The 16,512-nt window shown below is 41.1% G+C and overlaps 1 protein-coding gene across 2 annotated transcripts; it reads left to right on the forward strand.

Annotated features, from left to right (window-relative positions):
- The first annotated feature begins 637 nt into the window (after positions 1-637).
- Positions 638-15,158, forward strand: LOC120730710 (ectonucleoside triphosphate diphosphohydrolase 7-like). Of its 2 annotated transcripts, none has more exons than XM_040027168.1 (14): positions 638-817; positions 1,448-1,548; positions 1,798-1,983; positions 2,736-2,941; positions 5,455-5,605; positions 5,857-5,960; positions 6,084-6,143; positions 6,272-6,420; positions 6,517-6,683; positions 8,105-8,306; positions 8,423-8,542; positions 8,657-8,742; positions 9,913-10,074; positions 12,029-15,158. In XM_040027168.1, exons 2-14 carry the CDS (start codon positions 1,541-1,543, stop codon positions 12,243-12,245), a joined length of 1,818 nt encoding a protein of 605 aa, XP_039883102.1. In that variant the 5' UTR covers positions 638-817; positions 1,448-1,540; the 3' UTR covers positions 12,246-15,158. The 2 variants fall into 2 exon arrangements, with proteins under 2 accessions (XP_039883102.1, XP_039883103.1); XM_040027169.1 differs by having other exon boundaries at positions 1,451-1,548.
- The last annotated feature ends 1,354 nt before the right edge of the window (positions 15,159-16,512 follow it).

Genomic DNA, 16,512 nt, shown 5'->3' on the forward strand with positions numbered 1-16,512 from the left:
GGTTGTGAGTGTTGCAAGCCAACAAATGAATTTGATTCGCTAGACTAGCTGTCAATCATAGCCAGTTCGCTCCAATTAGCCAGTTTGGGCTGGGCGGGTAGGTAAAGTGGGTGGAGTTTAAACCTCGTCTTTTGTAACTTCTTTTTATCACGCGTATGGGCCTGCAGGAACGGGACGTCCCGCATCAACTTAGACTTGAACGAAACACATCTACACTTAAAGTTAGGGCATTTGGGGATTGCTTTTATTTTTCTTTAATACTGATATGTTTACTTCAGCAAAAGGGTATATTGTTTTTTTACATGACAAAATCACATGTCATATGGACTTTTTGATCTGGAGAAAACACAACTTACTGATTTTTCAAGATAAAATAAACAGTCTTTGATTTAAAAAAAAAGTCTGTAAAATGTTATAGACATATTATTATTGTTATTAATATTGCCAGTGTATGATCGTACATACACACTCTACGATAGTCTGATGTATTTTTAATATTATTATTTTAGTTGTTGTAATAAAATAATTCCCATATGTCGGATAAATAAAATATTTCCCATTCCACCGCATTGCATAGTTCTGATTATTCCTACAGGCTTGAATGCAGCAAGCCTTCGCCTTTCGTGTTTGATGACGTAGCCAACCGGCTAACCGGAAATTTCGGTCATTTCCTCTCCGTCTCCTCGTCGTGTTCTCTAAACTAATAATTTACGGTGATGCGGCGAGAGAATAAGGGGTCGTATTGTCTTATCTGTCGAACTACAAACAAGTATTATTAATGTTTGTTACTGCCATGGTGGAGAAGAGGCTTCTGTAGGTACGTTTATAAGAGCGAGTGATAGCATACGGGTGCTGTGATGGTTATCAGTTGTTCGTAAACGTATCCGGTTTATAATTGAACAGTTATTAACAATGATAGCTACACTTGTAGCCAATAAATAAATACAGCATATAATGTATTTTTCCCTCTGTTATTTGGTTTGGGTTACAGTTATTGTGTTTTATGTAACGGTTTTAGCTTATATAACTGAGAGGTAGGCTAGTTACACTGACCCGTGGAAAAAAAGAGAGATTATACTAAAATGGTCCTCTTCTATTTAACGACAGCGTCTAACAAGTGCAGCACGGGATTTAAAAACATATCACAGATTTGAAGCACAATATGCTTATTGTTCTGGCAGGCAGGCTAGAGTAATTTGTTTGTTTGCAAGTGTTACAAATAAATTCGATTTTTTGAGGTTGTAGCAAGTAAAATTAAGGCTTTACGAAGACAAACAGTGTTAGTTAGGTCTGCCAGTGTACAGGCTGCCAGCTGACTAGAGTAAAGTATTTATTGTGTTGTAAAGTTTTTATTTTATTTTTATTTTTACGTGCATTTAGACAACAGGGCATTAACATTAAGTCCGCTGAGCCTCTCTCCCCCCTCCCCCTTCTTACTCCCTTCCAGCAGAAAAAAAATTCAGTTGACAACATCATAATCAGCCTGCAGCCGCCATGAGGTGACGACTGTGACATTTTGTACTTTTGCTGACGTGGACACATGGCAAGGTAATAAACCGATAACATTTTCTGCTGTCAGAGTAGTCCTGAGAAGCCCTTATGCTTGGCACGCTAACAGATGTTTTTCCATGGCTGTGGGAAACACAGGTATTACTACTTATGTTACTGTGGGCTCAGCACTTAACAAAACAGAGCCTTTATTAATGCTATTACTTAAACTTGTATTTACCTACTGTTTCATGTCAAAATGGCTGCTGTTGTATATAACAGTATCTGCTGTGTCTTCATCTTCCACAGGATTACTTTGTCCTGCCTGCCAGCCTCCTGGTACTGCAGCGTGTCCCTGCTGTCTCTGGGCTGTGCCCCAAGACAGAGGCTTCTGCTCCTGCTGCTGCTGCTCATCACCTCTGCCTTCTTCCTTCTGGAAACCTACCAAAGGCAGCTATGGGGCACCCAGCGACGGTCTGGGACCCAAATTAACAAGTGAGTGGATGGAAATGAAACAAATAAACTCATTTCATTTGAGCCGTACACAGAGGCTGACAGAGTGGCCTCTTGCAAATCTGGAAGCCTTTTGGTAACGTGTTTCCCTCTTATATGCTACTTTGGGCTCACTTTAATAGATTTTTGTCTTCCTGTGTTAGTTTGTCTTGTTAGAAAATGCAATTTCAAAAATCTAGTCCCAAAATCTTTTCCAGTCAGTGTTGTAGAAGCTAAGCTAAACGAAGCATGGCTCTAAGGAAATAGGAGGGTGAAACAGCATGCCAAAACATGCCATAAATTTAGGTGCATTTCATAATCAGCCACCATTAATCTGAGCAATGAAGTCTAGAGAATTTCTTAAGTGCCGCCATGTCGATCATATTCTCTTTGAGCTCAAATAATGCAGGCCCTCCTCTCTTTCAAGTGTGCTCGAGTGGAAAGCTCATGGTAAACAGATAACCAGCTTTGAGAGCACCGTTGAAAGGACTCAGTGTGTGGGACTGACTGCAGGTGTTCTCCTCAGTAAACAAGGGAAAGATACTAAATAAGGAATTCATTTGGAAAAATGTAAATGCACTCTGCGGTTTCTTTGTATGAATGTGTAGAACATTTGTTTCAAGCGGATTTAAAGGAAGAAGCATGTCTGTGGATATTATTTAAGCTCTTGACACCTTTGTGCTTTCTTTGGTACATAAGTGCAGTTTTCTGAGTATATTCTTCATCTCCTAATGTTTCTGTTTGCTCTCCTTCAGATACCTCTCCCTCACTGAGTCTATGGAGGCTACTGACATCCTCAACCCTTCACTGAATTATGGCATCGTGGTGGACTGTGGCAGCAGTGGCTCCAGGATCTTTGTGTATTACTGGCCGCCCCATAACGGGAACCCCCACACCCTACTGGACATCAGACAAATGAGGGACCGCAGCCGCAACACTGTCGTCAAGAAGATCAAGCCTGGTGAGTAAGCGAAGCTCACTCGGAGTTTGTACAGAGTGTGAAAGCTTGCTGAGAAAGTATAGCTCTACATGAGCAAATGTTAGACTGGTTTTATGAATAGATCCTCTGCTACTCCCCAGGCAGTATGGTGTACAGTGGTTAGAACTTCAAAGCCACAACGTTTCTAGTTCAGGTCTACTGATTGGCTGGGGCCTTTCTTTACGTATCAAAGTTTTAAGACATGGATTTTAGGTTAAGTGGAAGTTCCTAGCTGGCCTTGGATGCGCGGAAGATGAAGTGCTTAGAGCATATATGTGTGGTTAAAGTTCTTTGTCTGGATTTGAAAAGTCCTGTCTGTCCATTTTTATCGTCCTTCATCCTCCTACATATTCCTCACATCCTACTGTTTTGTATCCTCCTCTCTCTCTCTCTCTCTCTCTCTCTCCTTTTTTCTTGTAGTATGGACGTCCTTTCTTATTATCTGCTGTGGTAGAATAACATGTGAGTTATTGACCAGTTTTGTGAGCCACTGATAATTTTATGAATGTTTCTTTTTTTCAGATGGAAATTGGTTTGCAAAAGTTTCACTGTAAAAGGCTTTTTATAAGAACTGAACAGTTTCTGTGTATTAAAATGCTAAATGGCTTTTAATTTGAAATATATACAGGAAATGTTACATTTGTATAAATGGTGTACCCTTAACAGAACAGGAGCAGATCAGAGTACTAAATTTCTCTTTATACTCAGTCAGAAATGGTAAATGGCCTGCATTTGTATAGTGCTTTACTCAGTCCCTAAAGCGCTTTACACTACATTCAATCATTCACACACACATTCACACAAGGCAATGGCAAGCTACATTGTAGCCACAGCTGCCCTGGGGCGCACTGACAGAGGCGAGGCTGCCGGACACTGGCGCCACCGGGCCCTCTGACCACCAAACATGGGGTTAGTATCTTGCCCAAGGATATTTGGCATGCAGCCAGGAGGCAGCCTGAAATCGAAGCAGCCTGGAATCGACCTTCTGATTAGTGGCTGACCTGCTCTGCCACCTGAGCTACAGCCACCCCAGAAAGATTTAGGAAAGGCTAGTTATGCTCAGCAGTCGAGGTAAATCAAAGTCGGATGGCATAAGATGAATCACAGTGTTCACGTAAATGAATGAGCAATTAGAAGAAACATTGTTTCTAGGTTTGCTTAACTGTAACTGTTTAAGCCTTATGTACAGACCAGAAACAAAGCGGCAAAGACTGATTGTTTATTTGTTTTGTTTTGTTTTTGGTGCCAGACGGTGCCAGTGAGACAGAAGATGATGGCGACAGCGAGATCATTTCTTATTCACTGTTTGCCCTTTGGCTCACGGCCAGAAAAGTGAAAGTCAGAGCATGTGAATCTGGAAAGAACATGATGGAAAACAGAAAGTAGGAAAAAGATAAACAGATTTGGCTTCAGTTGTTTTTCCATGCAAAGTGAACTTTCTGATGGTGTTACACTTAATTCCATTTTATGTATGTGACTAGACACTGGCGTATAAGTCACTTCTAATTGAAAGATCCCAAAATTAAAATGATAGGACCATTTAATATTCGTACATGTATATTTTCTTTATCTCTTTTTCATTATGTCGTTCTCCTCCTCTTCATCTGTCTCATCCATCACTTTTCTGTCTCCCCTCATTTCCACCTCATCCTCTTCCTCCTCACCTCAGGCCTCATCTCTTGAACTAAAATCAGAGCTCTAACACACGGATCTGTGCATTAATGCTTATACATGCTTATCCATGGCTGATATTATCACAATTACTTAATGTCAGCGGATTAGATATGTGACCCTCCCGACTTGTATCCGACTCCTTCCACAAATGTTCACAGCCTCCTCCAGAACAAATAGACACCTGGCATGTTGAGTAAGAATAGGATTATGCACTAAATTGGGAGGGGTAAAAAATCTACTAGATTTTACACACTGTACCTTTTAATAATTAGTCACATCAGTGGTGAGGAACTTTCAGTCCCTGCGACTTTGTTTTATCTCTGCCACAGCAGGCAGATTAGATCGAATGCTTCAGTTAAAGGAAACCTGACCCTTTGAATGCCGGGACATCGTTGTGTGACAACCATTCTAATCGTTTTCCTTTTAAGGCTTTTATGATTGATGTGTGGTGTGTAAGGTTATAATGCTGATGTCTTAGCTTTGTCTAGTTCAGCGATCTGCATCAAATACTTCCAGATTTTTCATATAATTCAGCATTTATTCCTACCAAAACACACTGATATATTTTAGATCATGTCATGTAAAGTGTTTGTGTGAAACCTCAACTATACCTATATATTAGTCATTTATTAGTCATTGTATGACCCAAATTCACCCTGTTCAACTTCATCTTATCTTGACAGCATTAGATTTTCTTTCTATTCCATTATGGGCGACATATTAGCTTTCTACATTAGCTAGCTCTGATTTTATAACTAGCTAAAAATTGTGAATTTTGTATTTTATACCTGATTGTACTGTGTGTGTGTGTATTCTCTCAGGAATCTCTACTCTGGCAACCACACCAACGCAGGCCAGTGACTACCTCCACCCTCTCCTCAGCTTTGCTGCTGCTCATGTCCCAAAGAACAAACACAAAGAGACTCCACTCTACATCCTCTGTACTGCTGGCATGCGGCTGCTGCATGAGAGGTAAACAGAACACCACGCAACAGCATCAGTTTTTAATCTAATGGTATTTTAAGGGAGACCTGGTATGGTTGTTTCCAGCTCCCACTGTGAACTATTTGACTCTACTCTAGTAAAGCTGATATAGTCTCCCTCACCTTTCTTCTGATTGGCTGTCCCTTGTAAATGAAGGGTTTGCAGCTTTCCTCATTTGTTCTGTATTTCTATATTGTGAACAAAACCTCCCGTTTTATGCTGTACTTCTCTGCATGTAGGCAGCAGGCAGACATTATAGAGGATCTTGTCACCGATGTCCCCCTGGAGTTTGATTTCCTCTTTTCCCGTTCACATGTTGAGGTCATCTCTGGGAAACAGGAAGGTGAGCTGACAGGCTTGTTTACCCTGCTGATAGTGGCACTCTTTAAATCTGACACTTCTAACTGCTGCCTGCTTGTTTCTGTGTCTCCTCACTGTGAAACGACATGTTCCTGTGACCTCGTAGGAGTGTATGCATGGATTGGCATTAACTTTGTCTTGGGCCGCTTCGACCATCCTGATGAGGGTGAGTGTGACGGAAGCATGATGTTTACCAAACTCACACTAATGTTTGTTTCACGTGTGTTTTATGCAAAATGGTTATTTTTTTGGGGGGTGGAATTTTTTAAATATTTTTAAAAAAAATTTTTTTAGAGGACGCCACAGTCGAAGTGACGACAAGTTCTCAGAACCAGCAGCCAATCAGCAGACGGCGCACAGTGGGCATCATGGATATGGGTGGAGCTTCGCTTCAGATCGCCTATGAGGTGCCCAGCGCCATCACCTTCAACTCACCTCAAGAAGTAAGGAAATACACTGAGTACTGACCTGTCCTGCCTGTGATGTAGCCTGGAAGGCTGCTCCTGTCTGCATTAGCGTAACACGCCTGTGGTTTTCAGGAGGAGGCAGGGAAGAGCTTCCTCGCAGAGTTTAATCTGGGCTGTGACGTCGAGCACACGCAACACGTGTACCGAGTGTATGTCACCACGTTCCTGGGCTTTGGAGGAAACATGGCCAGGCAGCGCTACGAGGACCAGCTCTTTAACAGCACCTTCACCAAGAACAGGTTAGTCACATGTGTTTTTTATGCTTGAAGCACACTGTGAGATACCTGCAAATATCTACATTTTGCATTACAGCTGCATAACTGATATGTGTCTCATTTTTCCTTTAGACGGAGCTACACAGTAAAACTGATATTTACAGGCAGTTGTTATTATTCTAGCCAATATATTATAACATTCACTTTACTTCTAATTAGTGTGAATGCAGATGAAACATTCACAGCATTATAATCCAAATCTTTGTTATTATTTTTCATTATTATTATCCTGTATTGTGTAGGTTTTTCACCAGCTATCACCTTCAACTTAGAAAAACCATTCAACCACCGTTTGATTGCTCTTCTTTTCTACATGTCTGCTTGTATTTTTCTCATTTCTAACTTTTATATTTTTTGAAATATTCAACTTTATTCAACAAAATCTATAATGTATTTCAATGGAGAGAAGTGTTTAAACCCTTTTTTAAGTTGCTCCTCTTTTAACTCTAACTGCTTCCACATACGTTCACCTACAGACACCTTTCAGACTTTAAAACGAAGCCAAGACATTAAACTATTGAGCTTGTATTTATCTTTTCAATATCTTTTATAGTTTTTCTTCAGTTCCACTTTTCATGCTTTTTTTCACCCGTTTCAGAGTTTATGATGAGTGTCTGTGGGATCGGTTAGAGTGGGGTAGAGTGGGACAAGTCCAAAAATGAATCACATTTTTTTGTCTTTCAACTGCTGCTGTGTTGACAGTTTTCCCTCTACAGCCATTGTTTTACCCATAGCCATTATTGTCCTCCTTCATCAGTGTTATTATCATTAAGGTTCTCCTATAAATGCCTCCTCCATCCAACTCTTCCATAGAGAACAATGTTAAACAGCTCCCATATTTACTCTAAAAGTAAGCTGAAGCAAACAAAAATCAACACCTGTCTCCCAGGTGTGTTACCATAAGAGATCAGCTTCTAGACGGTGTCTTTTCCTCTCATGCCTTTCGTATTACTCTTACCCAAAGTCAAGCTGGCACTTATCACAGCTGTTTTCTCTATTTGCTTCTTTCCAGGTTTTGCTGAACCTTGTACAATTACTGTTTGCCTTTAACTTGGTTTAATCTCAGAAACTAGAAAAACAGCGCCATCTACCTGCACACAATCACACATCCTCTCTAAAATCCAATCTGGAGCATGTGATGTGAATCATAGTGCACATACATTCAGGACTGTGAATCGTTTGTGTATAAAATGATATGAATAATTAATGATCTTGATTTGACAATGTTGATTCAGACTTTTAAACATCCTATAACTGATCAAGTATTTAATTCTGGTTCACTGATTTATCTAATTGCAGACACTTATTTTTCTAAACCTCACATTCTTTCAGTGTAGCTAAGTGAAGGAAGTAGATTTAATTTTTTTTTCCATGTTATTGTCCAGATATCTAACAACACAGACGGGTCTGAGTAAGGACAAACCGTACCTGGACTCCTGCCTGCCCATCGGACTGACTGAAACAATAGTCCGGGACAATCGCACGCTGCACCTGAGGGGTCAGGGTGACTGGACCAAGTGTCAGGAGGCAGTGCGACCCTTCCTGGGTCTCCATAATGGCACTATGTCACCAAGAGGTGTCTATCAGGTATGGAACTTTATGATAGCAAGGTTTTGTTTATGGTATTGATCACTGCTCAGTCTTTCCTTGATTCTTTATAAAGTAGAGATGCAAAGAAAAATTGGCATCTAATATTTTTGCAGGCTCCCATCAACTTCAGCAACAGTGAGTTCTATGGTTTCTCTGAGTTTTACTACTGTATGGAGGACGTGCTCAGGATAGGAGGGCAGTACAACAGTGAGAAATACTCCAAAGCTTCTATGGTAACAGACACACAACACCAGTCCTTCCATTAGACAAATATATTAGATAAAAGATTTTAACATTCTGTGTTTGTTCAGTGAAAGTTCAGTTTCATGTTTCGGTTTATTTAACAGGACTACTGCTCTACCCAGTGGTCGACACTGAAACAGCGTCTGGAAAACCACCTTTACTCCAAACAGGCAGACGACAGCAGACTGAAGTAAGTTCAGTTTTCTGGATGTATTCATGCTATTCTAAATTATCCGTGGAAACACCTGCACACAAACGACACACACAAATAAATGTGGCATCTTTTGAGAATTCTCCAGTTCTGTGTGGGAGTTTTTTCATAGCAAAGAGCAGAACCTGAGATGTGAAGTGTGTAATTATCACAATCGCCAATTCACTTTTATTAGGCCACATGAGGAGGAACTCTTCAGTTACTCCCCGACTACTTCACTGACCATATGTAGAAAATGGATAAAGTTACGTCAGCCGTTGGTTTGTGGTTTATTTTTGTGTCAGCAAACCAAATTTCTAGAACTGGACATGTTTGTGGCTAAAATCTTCACATGTTTAAGATACACACATATTTATTCAGTCTAGCAAACTGCAGTTAATTGCAGATCATATTGTATGTTGTAAATGAGGATACTTCTTTTCTCCTGCTTTCCACATATAAACGAATCTCTTTGAACTTGATTTTCAGCCCATAAACTCTTGGTAAGTAAGGCTGACCCAATTCTTCTACCAATGCACAACAGTGGATTATTTCAGTAACACCAGGAGCCACAGGCACATCCAAGCATTTCGAGGACAGTAAACAAAAAAACAGAACAAATATTTCCAAATTGCTCACTTCTCAGTTCTTTACGTCACTAACTATAAATTATGCATAAATTATGTATAAATTATGTATAAATACACAAACCAACTTGAATTTTACACGCGAGTCTTTATGACGTGACATCGCTAACATGAAAAAAGGAGAAAAAGCAACTCTTACCGTCATGTACCAGCTGAAATGTTCACCCCAGAAACTGATATAGCTTTGCAGTTAAGTGCAGGTTGATGTAACAGCCTGCTGCCATCGTTTTGCCACTTTCAGTCGTAGAGTTTCACCCACAGCTTTGTTTGTCTCAGTGGGAAATGGCAAATGAAGGCTAATGATGTCAGCTACATCACTCTTCAGACTGTGTTTTGATTCTTGAAAGAATGATATACTGCTGGTGGCAAAGTTGTGAAAGTTATTCCCTTTCTTGCCTGCAGGTGGTGCACATTTGCATGACTCTATCTGCAGCTGTAAATCTAAATGGCTGCTTTGTTTTTCCTGCCCTCAGATGTCACTTTCATCCTCCTCTGACCCATTATTGTGCTGTTTTTACCCCAGGTATCAGTGCTTCAAGTCAGCCTGGGTGTATGAAGTGTTACACTCTGGTTTCCGTTTCCCCACCAACTACTCGAACCTGAAAACAGCCCAGCTGGTTTATGACAAAGAGGTCCAGTGGACTTTGGGGGCCATCCTGTACAAAACCCGCTTCCTGCCTCTCAGGTAACTGTCAGATATGTCACACTTTAACTCTACACTAACTTACGCTGGTATGTACTTTCATTGATTTGCTCCTGTTATCCCTGCACTGAGTTACCTTTTAACTTGTAGGTTTGTTTGGGGAAAAACACAAGATGTGTCACAGGAATGTGCTCGCTATGAAAAACACGGCTTACGTCTTTATCTTGTCACAGTCTAAAATCAGCTATAGAGCGATTCAGTTCATTTTTATTCATGAAGTGTCAAGATCTGCGGAGGCAGACCGTGCGGAAATGTGTGTGGTGGACCCAGGTGCGAACACAAGCGAAGATACAGGAGTGGATTAAACAAAAGCGAGCCTTTTATTATGGCTGATGAAAGGAACAAACCAGAGTGAGGGCAGCATAAGAGTAGTAGCTCAACAGAAACCTAAACTGGACAAACTATGGAAAGGCTATGGCTGGAGATGTCATGGTCGCTGTGTGGCAGGCAGGATGAGGACCCAAAATGCAAACTCACGGACTCAGGGGATAAACTCAAAATGCAGCTTTATTGCTGACAAAAGATAATAGGAAAACTAAACTGGGAAAACCTAACATAAAGTTCACCAGGAAACACAGGGGGAATCACACACAGCATGAGGGAGAACGCGACGCCGAACAGCGGGAGACGCAGACAGAAATACACAGAGGGTTAACGAGGAAAGTGGGAACACACGGGGAACACAGCTGACACAGATAACCATAACGAGACAGGGCGGGGTGAACATAACACTGACGGGAGACGGGCAGAGTCAAACAGGAAGTACAGAGGTTCAGACAGGAGGAGAGAGAGCACGGGGAAAACTTAAACATAACGGGCAGGGGAAACATGGAATAAAACATAAGGAGAGACGAGGGCTCACAGATATACAGAGGGGCACACAGGGGGTAAAAGCCACGAAGGGAAAACACTTAGGGAACAACACAACAGGGCAACTCAGGAAACATGGCCTAAATAGGGAACAAAATACAAACATACAAGGAAACTAAGAATACTGGGCCAACATGGCCCAGGACCATGACAGGAGATGCGGAACACAGGGGGTGGGAACACAGACGACGCGACGCAGACTACATGAAACACAGAGACTAAATATACATGAGGGATGATCAGGGGAAGTGGTCACACATGGGAGCACAGCTGACACACATGAACCATCACGACAGGAAAAGGACAGGTGAAACTGAATACACTGACATTGAATACAGACTTTCAAAGTAAAACAGGAAACATGGAGATTAGACATGACATGAACTAAACATAACCACGCAGACGTGACACATGAACCAGGGAGACTTAGTACAGGGGGAGATGACATAAACAACTAAGGAACAAGACTAAACAGCAATCTAGAAATTAACTAGGTGCACTAAGCTAAGGCACAACAGAAGTACAAAAGATACATAAACTCAAACACTGGGTCGCTTGACCCAGGACCATGACATGAAGCACTAAATCAGAACAACTGTCACCTGACACCTCGAGGGGCTTTAGACTCTAAAGTAAAGACGCTAAAGTAATACAGAAAAAACCCAGCAACCACTTGGAGCAACCACTCGGTGACAGTGGGAAGGAAAAACTCCCTTTTAACAGGAAGAAACCTCCAGTAGAACCAGGCTGAGACAGGAGCAGCTAACTGCTTTGACTGGTGGGGGACAAAAGACACGCTGTGCAAGAGAGCCACAAATTAATAATAACAAGCACAGTGCATCATATAAACAGAGTTTGTTTACCTGAAAAGATTTTTAAAACATCCTCTTTACATCCGTGAAATGAAACAGTTACAGAAAGTTATAACTTGACTCCCACCTCCCTAAACCTGCCCCCCAAAAATAATACACCAGTTAAACAGAATGCTGCTCCTGCTGCTCTGCTCATTAGCAAGGATTTGTTTTGGATTAAACATGTGCTTCCTCTGCCCCGCTTGTTTCTCCAGGGACCTGCAGCAGGAAGCACTGCGGCAGAACCACCCCAGCTGGCTGCGCTCTTCATTCGTCTACAACCACCACCTGTTCTCACTCTGCATCCTGGTGGTGGTGCTGGCCATCCTGCTCTACATCCTGCGCCTGCGGAGGATTCACCAGCGGGAGCAGCGGCAGGCCGAGGTCCTGAACCTCCTCTGGGTGGAAGAGGGAGAGGCTCTCCTCCCCTGAGAAATATGTCTGGGACGGGAGGCTCCACACTAATCGCATACAGTCTTATATGTGCCTCACTGTGTGTGAAAAATGTGAGTATGGAGGACAGTTGAGGAAGGGAGAAATTACTCAGTGGAAAAGCGTGTGATTTGGTAGATTATGATGTAAGAGGAGACCAGACAAAAACATCGCAGCATGGAGACAGTTTAATGAGCCCCGAAATCAAACACCTCTGTATATCCTTTGATCGTACAGAGCTCACCTCAGACTGGAGAGACAGACTCTGGGCTCACTTTCTTCTCTTCACGACCACTTTGGATGAAAAGAATCACCCCAGGTTTACAGGATCAAACCGCTCCTTTTTTTGGGGGGGGGGCTACCCATTCCTTCGAATATCTTATTTCTAGGTTACAGGCAGTGTGGATGGTTAACCTGGATGTGGTGTCATTGTTAATGTTTCCACTGCTGACTGAGGAGAAAACACGAGAGGATAGAGATAATTTTGCAATATGGGCTCACTGGAGAGGAAAAGTCACCTAAAGGACAGCAGAGGGAGTGGTCATTCGTTATCATCTAATTGTTTTGTCTTTTGTTTTATCATATTGAAAGTCAAAGCGGTTGCGCAAAAATTCAGTTCTTAAAGGGGACCTTAACATTTTTCCCACCTATGTACTGTTACAGTGGTTGGTGGTCGTATGAAATAAAAGTGCCAAGTAATGAGGTCAGTCTCTGGGCAATAATCTCTGTGGGTAAAAGCTCAGGCTTCAGACTGATTTAAACACTCAGTTTGACATTGTTTTTTCTACTCTTGGCTCTGTATGATGTCAGTGACAGGGGATAGCCCAAATATGGGCATCTCAGGCACATTACACTCACTGTGAGCACAGAAGCCCCCGCTGGCTTAAAGGGAAGGTTGCAAGAGCAAAAGCAGTTCACTTTAGATAGAAGATGAACTGGGGGGCTCCACTGAGGCCCAGTATAAGTTAAATAAGGATTATATTTAGACGTGAATGATACAGAGCTACTCTGGTACAGTCAAAGGATAAAAATGAGCATATTGGGTCCACATAAAACAAACCCAGGCAGCCTGAGCTCTTTAATGCGAGCAGAGCTGAGAGTAGGCAGAGGCTGAATGAGTGCCAGATGTTTATATGGACCACCCATCACGAGACAGGTTGTGTACATATATGACTGGATGGTATATGATGCATGTGCTTATAGAGCGACTTCCGTTTTAACGTGAATCCTGTTTACATGCTGTTTACATCTCCAAATATCACACAAACACAACATTATGCCACAACATGCCAAACATTACTCACCTGTGTCAGTGGCTGCTGCAGATGAGAAATACCAGGAAAAATCTGCCACTTTTGCATACAGGTTTTTGTATCCTACATGACCTGTGCTTTCCCCCCGCCATCATTTCTGTAGCCCAGTGTTACCTTCCCTTTATCTGTGAAATGACATCTGTAACAAACCCTAAGCTGCTTCATACCTGAGAACTTATTTTTGTTTCAGCCCTCGTGCCCAGCTCAATTGCTCACTTCTCCAAAACTGGCATTTCATTATAAGTTAGTGCAAGTTGATTTAAAGCTTGTTGTCACCATTCCTCCGTGATCAAAGATCGGCTTTCACCCACAGCTCCGTTCGTCTCGATGGGAAGATTTCCTTCAAAGCAATCCTGCAGACTGATGATGTCAGCTGCATCACTTTGGCCTCAGACCATGGTTTGATACTTGAATTCCACTGCTGTCCTGCCAATACCCCCGTCCAACCAAATTTTAATCAGAGGGTAGGCAGGGCCAAGAAGCTTTTTAGCTGAAATAAGCAAGGAGGCTTAATCAGAGTCTGGACAGAGGCACTGAAAGCAGAAGAAGAACCTGCAGGCCTGATTTAAGCAGATGCTGTCTGATTTTTGAATGCAATAACTCAGAGAAAGGGGGAGGGACACTTCCTGTGCCTCAGGCTTAGATGGATACTGGGACATGAACGAAAGTACAGAACAGCTCTCAGTCTGTGTTTCGAATATCAAGATGAACTACTTTAAAGCCATTTTTAGGAGTAGAGCCTAATGCAGACAAAGAGGTGTATTCCATTCTGTGTCTACTGTATTGTATAGCTGTAAATTGAAATCACTGTTTTGTTTTTTGTTTGTTTTTGAGTGACATGTGCTGACAAACTGATTGAGCTGTGCAGCAAACCATGAAGATAGAAATATGTGTTTGAGCCACACCTGGTGACATTTCCTGAGAAGTCATATAAATCATAGATCCTACAGTGGATTGTTTTTAAATGTTCAAATGTATGGCTCAGAGTTTCTCACAGCGATTTCTGTCAGTGGGACGGGGCATGATTCATCCAGTTGAACGATGATGACTCCATTGTTTTCAAAGAAAACTGTCCTTTTGTAAGCTGTAAGTGGTGCTAATGTGAATGTTTTGTTGTTTAGACAAGCGGAGCCGTTTGAGAGCTTTGCGTCATTTCAGAACGTTAAATATGTTCTCTTGTTTTCTCCGTTCTGCTGCTCCTCGTATAGATGAGTTCTGACTTGTCTTCATCAAATCGTCAGTGTTCATTTGTAACGTTTCTCCCATGTGTATGCAACAAATACTTTCACTCTTATATTCTTAATCAATGAGACTTGAGTGCCAACAGGTCCATTTTGTTTCATTCCAGTTCTTATGTTAAAAAACTGCAAACCTCTTTCTGATCCATCCTGATGAGAATTTTTAAGATTTCTGCTGCTTCTGTGATATTTTGACTCCTGACGGAGGACCAGTCATTGACTGTCTTTCCAGAGCTGGGCATTGTGCAATCTTGAACAGTAATTCACTGAAGAGGAGACTTGATTTCAATGTTTTTAATTGTGGTACTTTTAATGTAAATGTGAACCGAATCAATCCCAATAAATGGTTCTTTGTAATTCAAGTGATTTGACTCTTGATAGCACACCTCACACAATGCACAGAACTAACTGCAGACATGGAATGATGTTAGCTGTGTTCAAGCAAAGCAGCAACTGCTGGATATGAAAATCCAACATCCAAGTGCCAAAATAGCCACGGGATCATTTTGGGCAGCCAACGGCTGACTGAAAAAGTGAGTCCGTCCAATCACGTCCCCTAGAGACCCATGTTAAAATCAAAGACTGTATACAAATAATGGCAATAGCCACGTTCATTCACTCACTGTTTCTGGACTCTGCATATGAGGGTTCAGTGTAATCATGTTGGAACTGTAGAAAAGTAGTGACACAATCAGACACTCATCTCCACAGTGACACCGATTAGCAACTTTTCCTATGATCACCCAACCCCTTTAAATTGTTTTGGGGTTTGTTTGTTTTTTTTACATTAGCTGGTTTGAGTCACTGAAACAGACTTTTGTGCTTTCTAATGTGGGAAATTTTAGTGGCTGTTTTGTTATTGTTTGACAAATAATAAAGTTTGCTGTGTGATTAAATATACTAGCAGACTATTTAAGAGGACTAACTTTTCAGTATATGAAATTATATTTAACAGGATGTCTGTGCAATATCCAGCTAAGCTTAAAGCTGGAGTCAAGGCTTCAAAATGTATAAACAAAAACACACAGTTATATAGTTCATTGTGGTCAAATTATGACATTTTCCCATCAAATCATATCAGGTCATTTCTGGTATTAAATGTAAGTTTTTTAGGAAAAGAAATATTGGAACTGAAAGTATCACAATTCATAATAAATTGCTGTGGATTTTTCATTTTTGTTAGTCTGAGGTAATAAACCAACAGATCATATGTAGATGATATAAATGTAAGCAAATAAATGGTGCCATTTAATGGATCTTTTGAGAGAAGGGTTGATACAGTTAATTAAACGTCCCTACCTCACTTCTAGTAACATTTATTCAGAAACTCTTTTATATCACTATATTTTCATCTATGAACATGCCAATAAGCTTCAGCTAAAGTGCAACTAAAAAATCTGACAAGCTTCAGTGACTGTGCATGTGTGAGGAGATCAGAAGGTTAGCAGGGTTTGAAGATTTCTTTTAGGCATTTTTTCATCTTTAATGCATTAACTTACATAAGTTATCATACAGAGCGATGGGAGTGTGAATGGATTTGAGAAAGACTGCTTTTCACTGTGCCTGTTCTGGACAGTGGTATTTGGATACTACAATCACCACAAGTACATGATTTTTATTGTATAAAATGACCAAATGTGATACCAAATGGCATTTATAATCAGAAAGATAGTTCATTTAAAAAATCTGAAAAAATGAAACCAACAAAGTAGTGAC

Source organism: Simochromis diagramma, unplaced genomic scaffold (genome assembly GCF_900408965.1).
Source record: "Simochromis diagramma unplaced genomic scaffold, fSimDia1.1 OVJJ01000362.1, whole genome shotgun sequence".
Lineage (NCBI taxonomy): Eukaryota > Metazoa > Chordata > Actinopteri > Cichliformes > Cichlidae > Simochromis > Simochromis diagramma.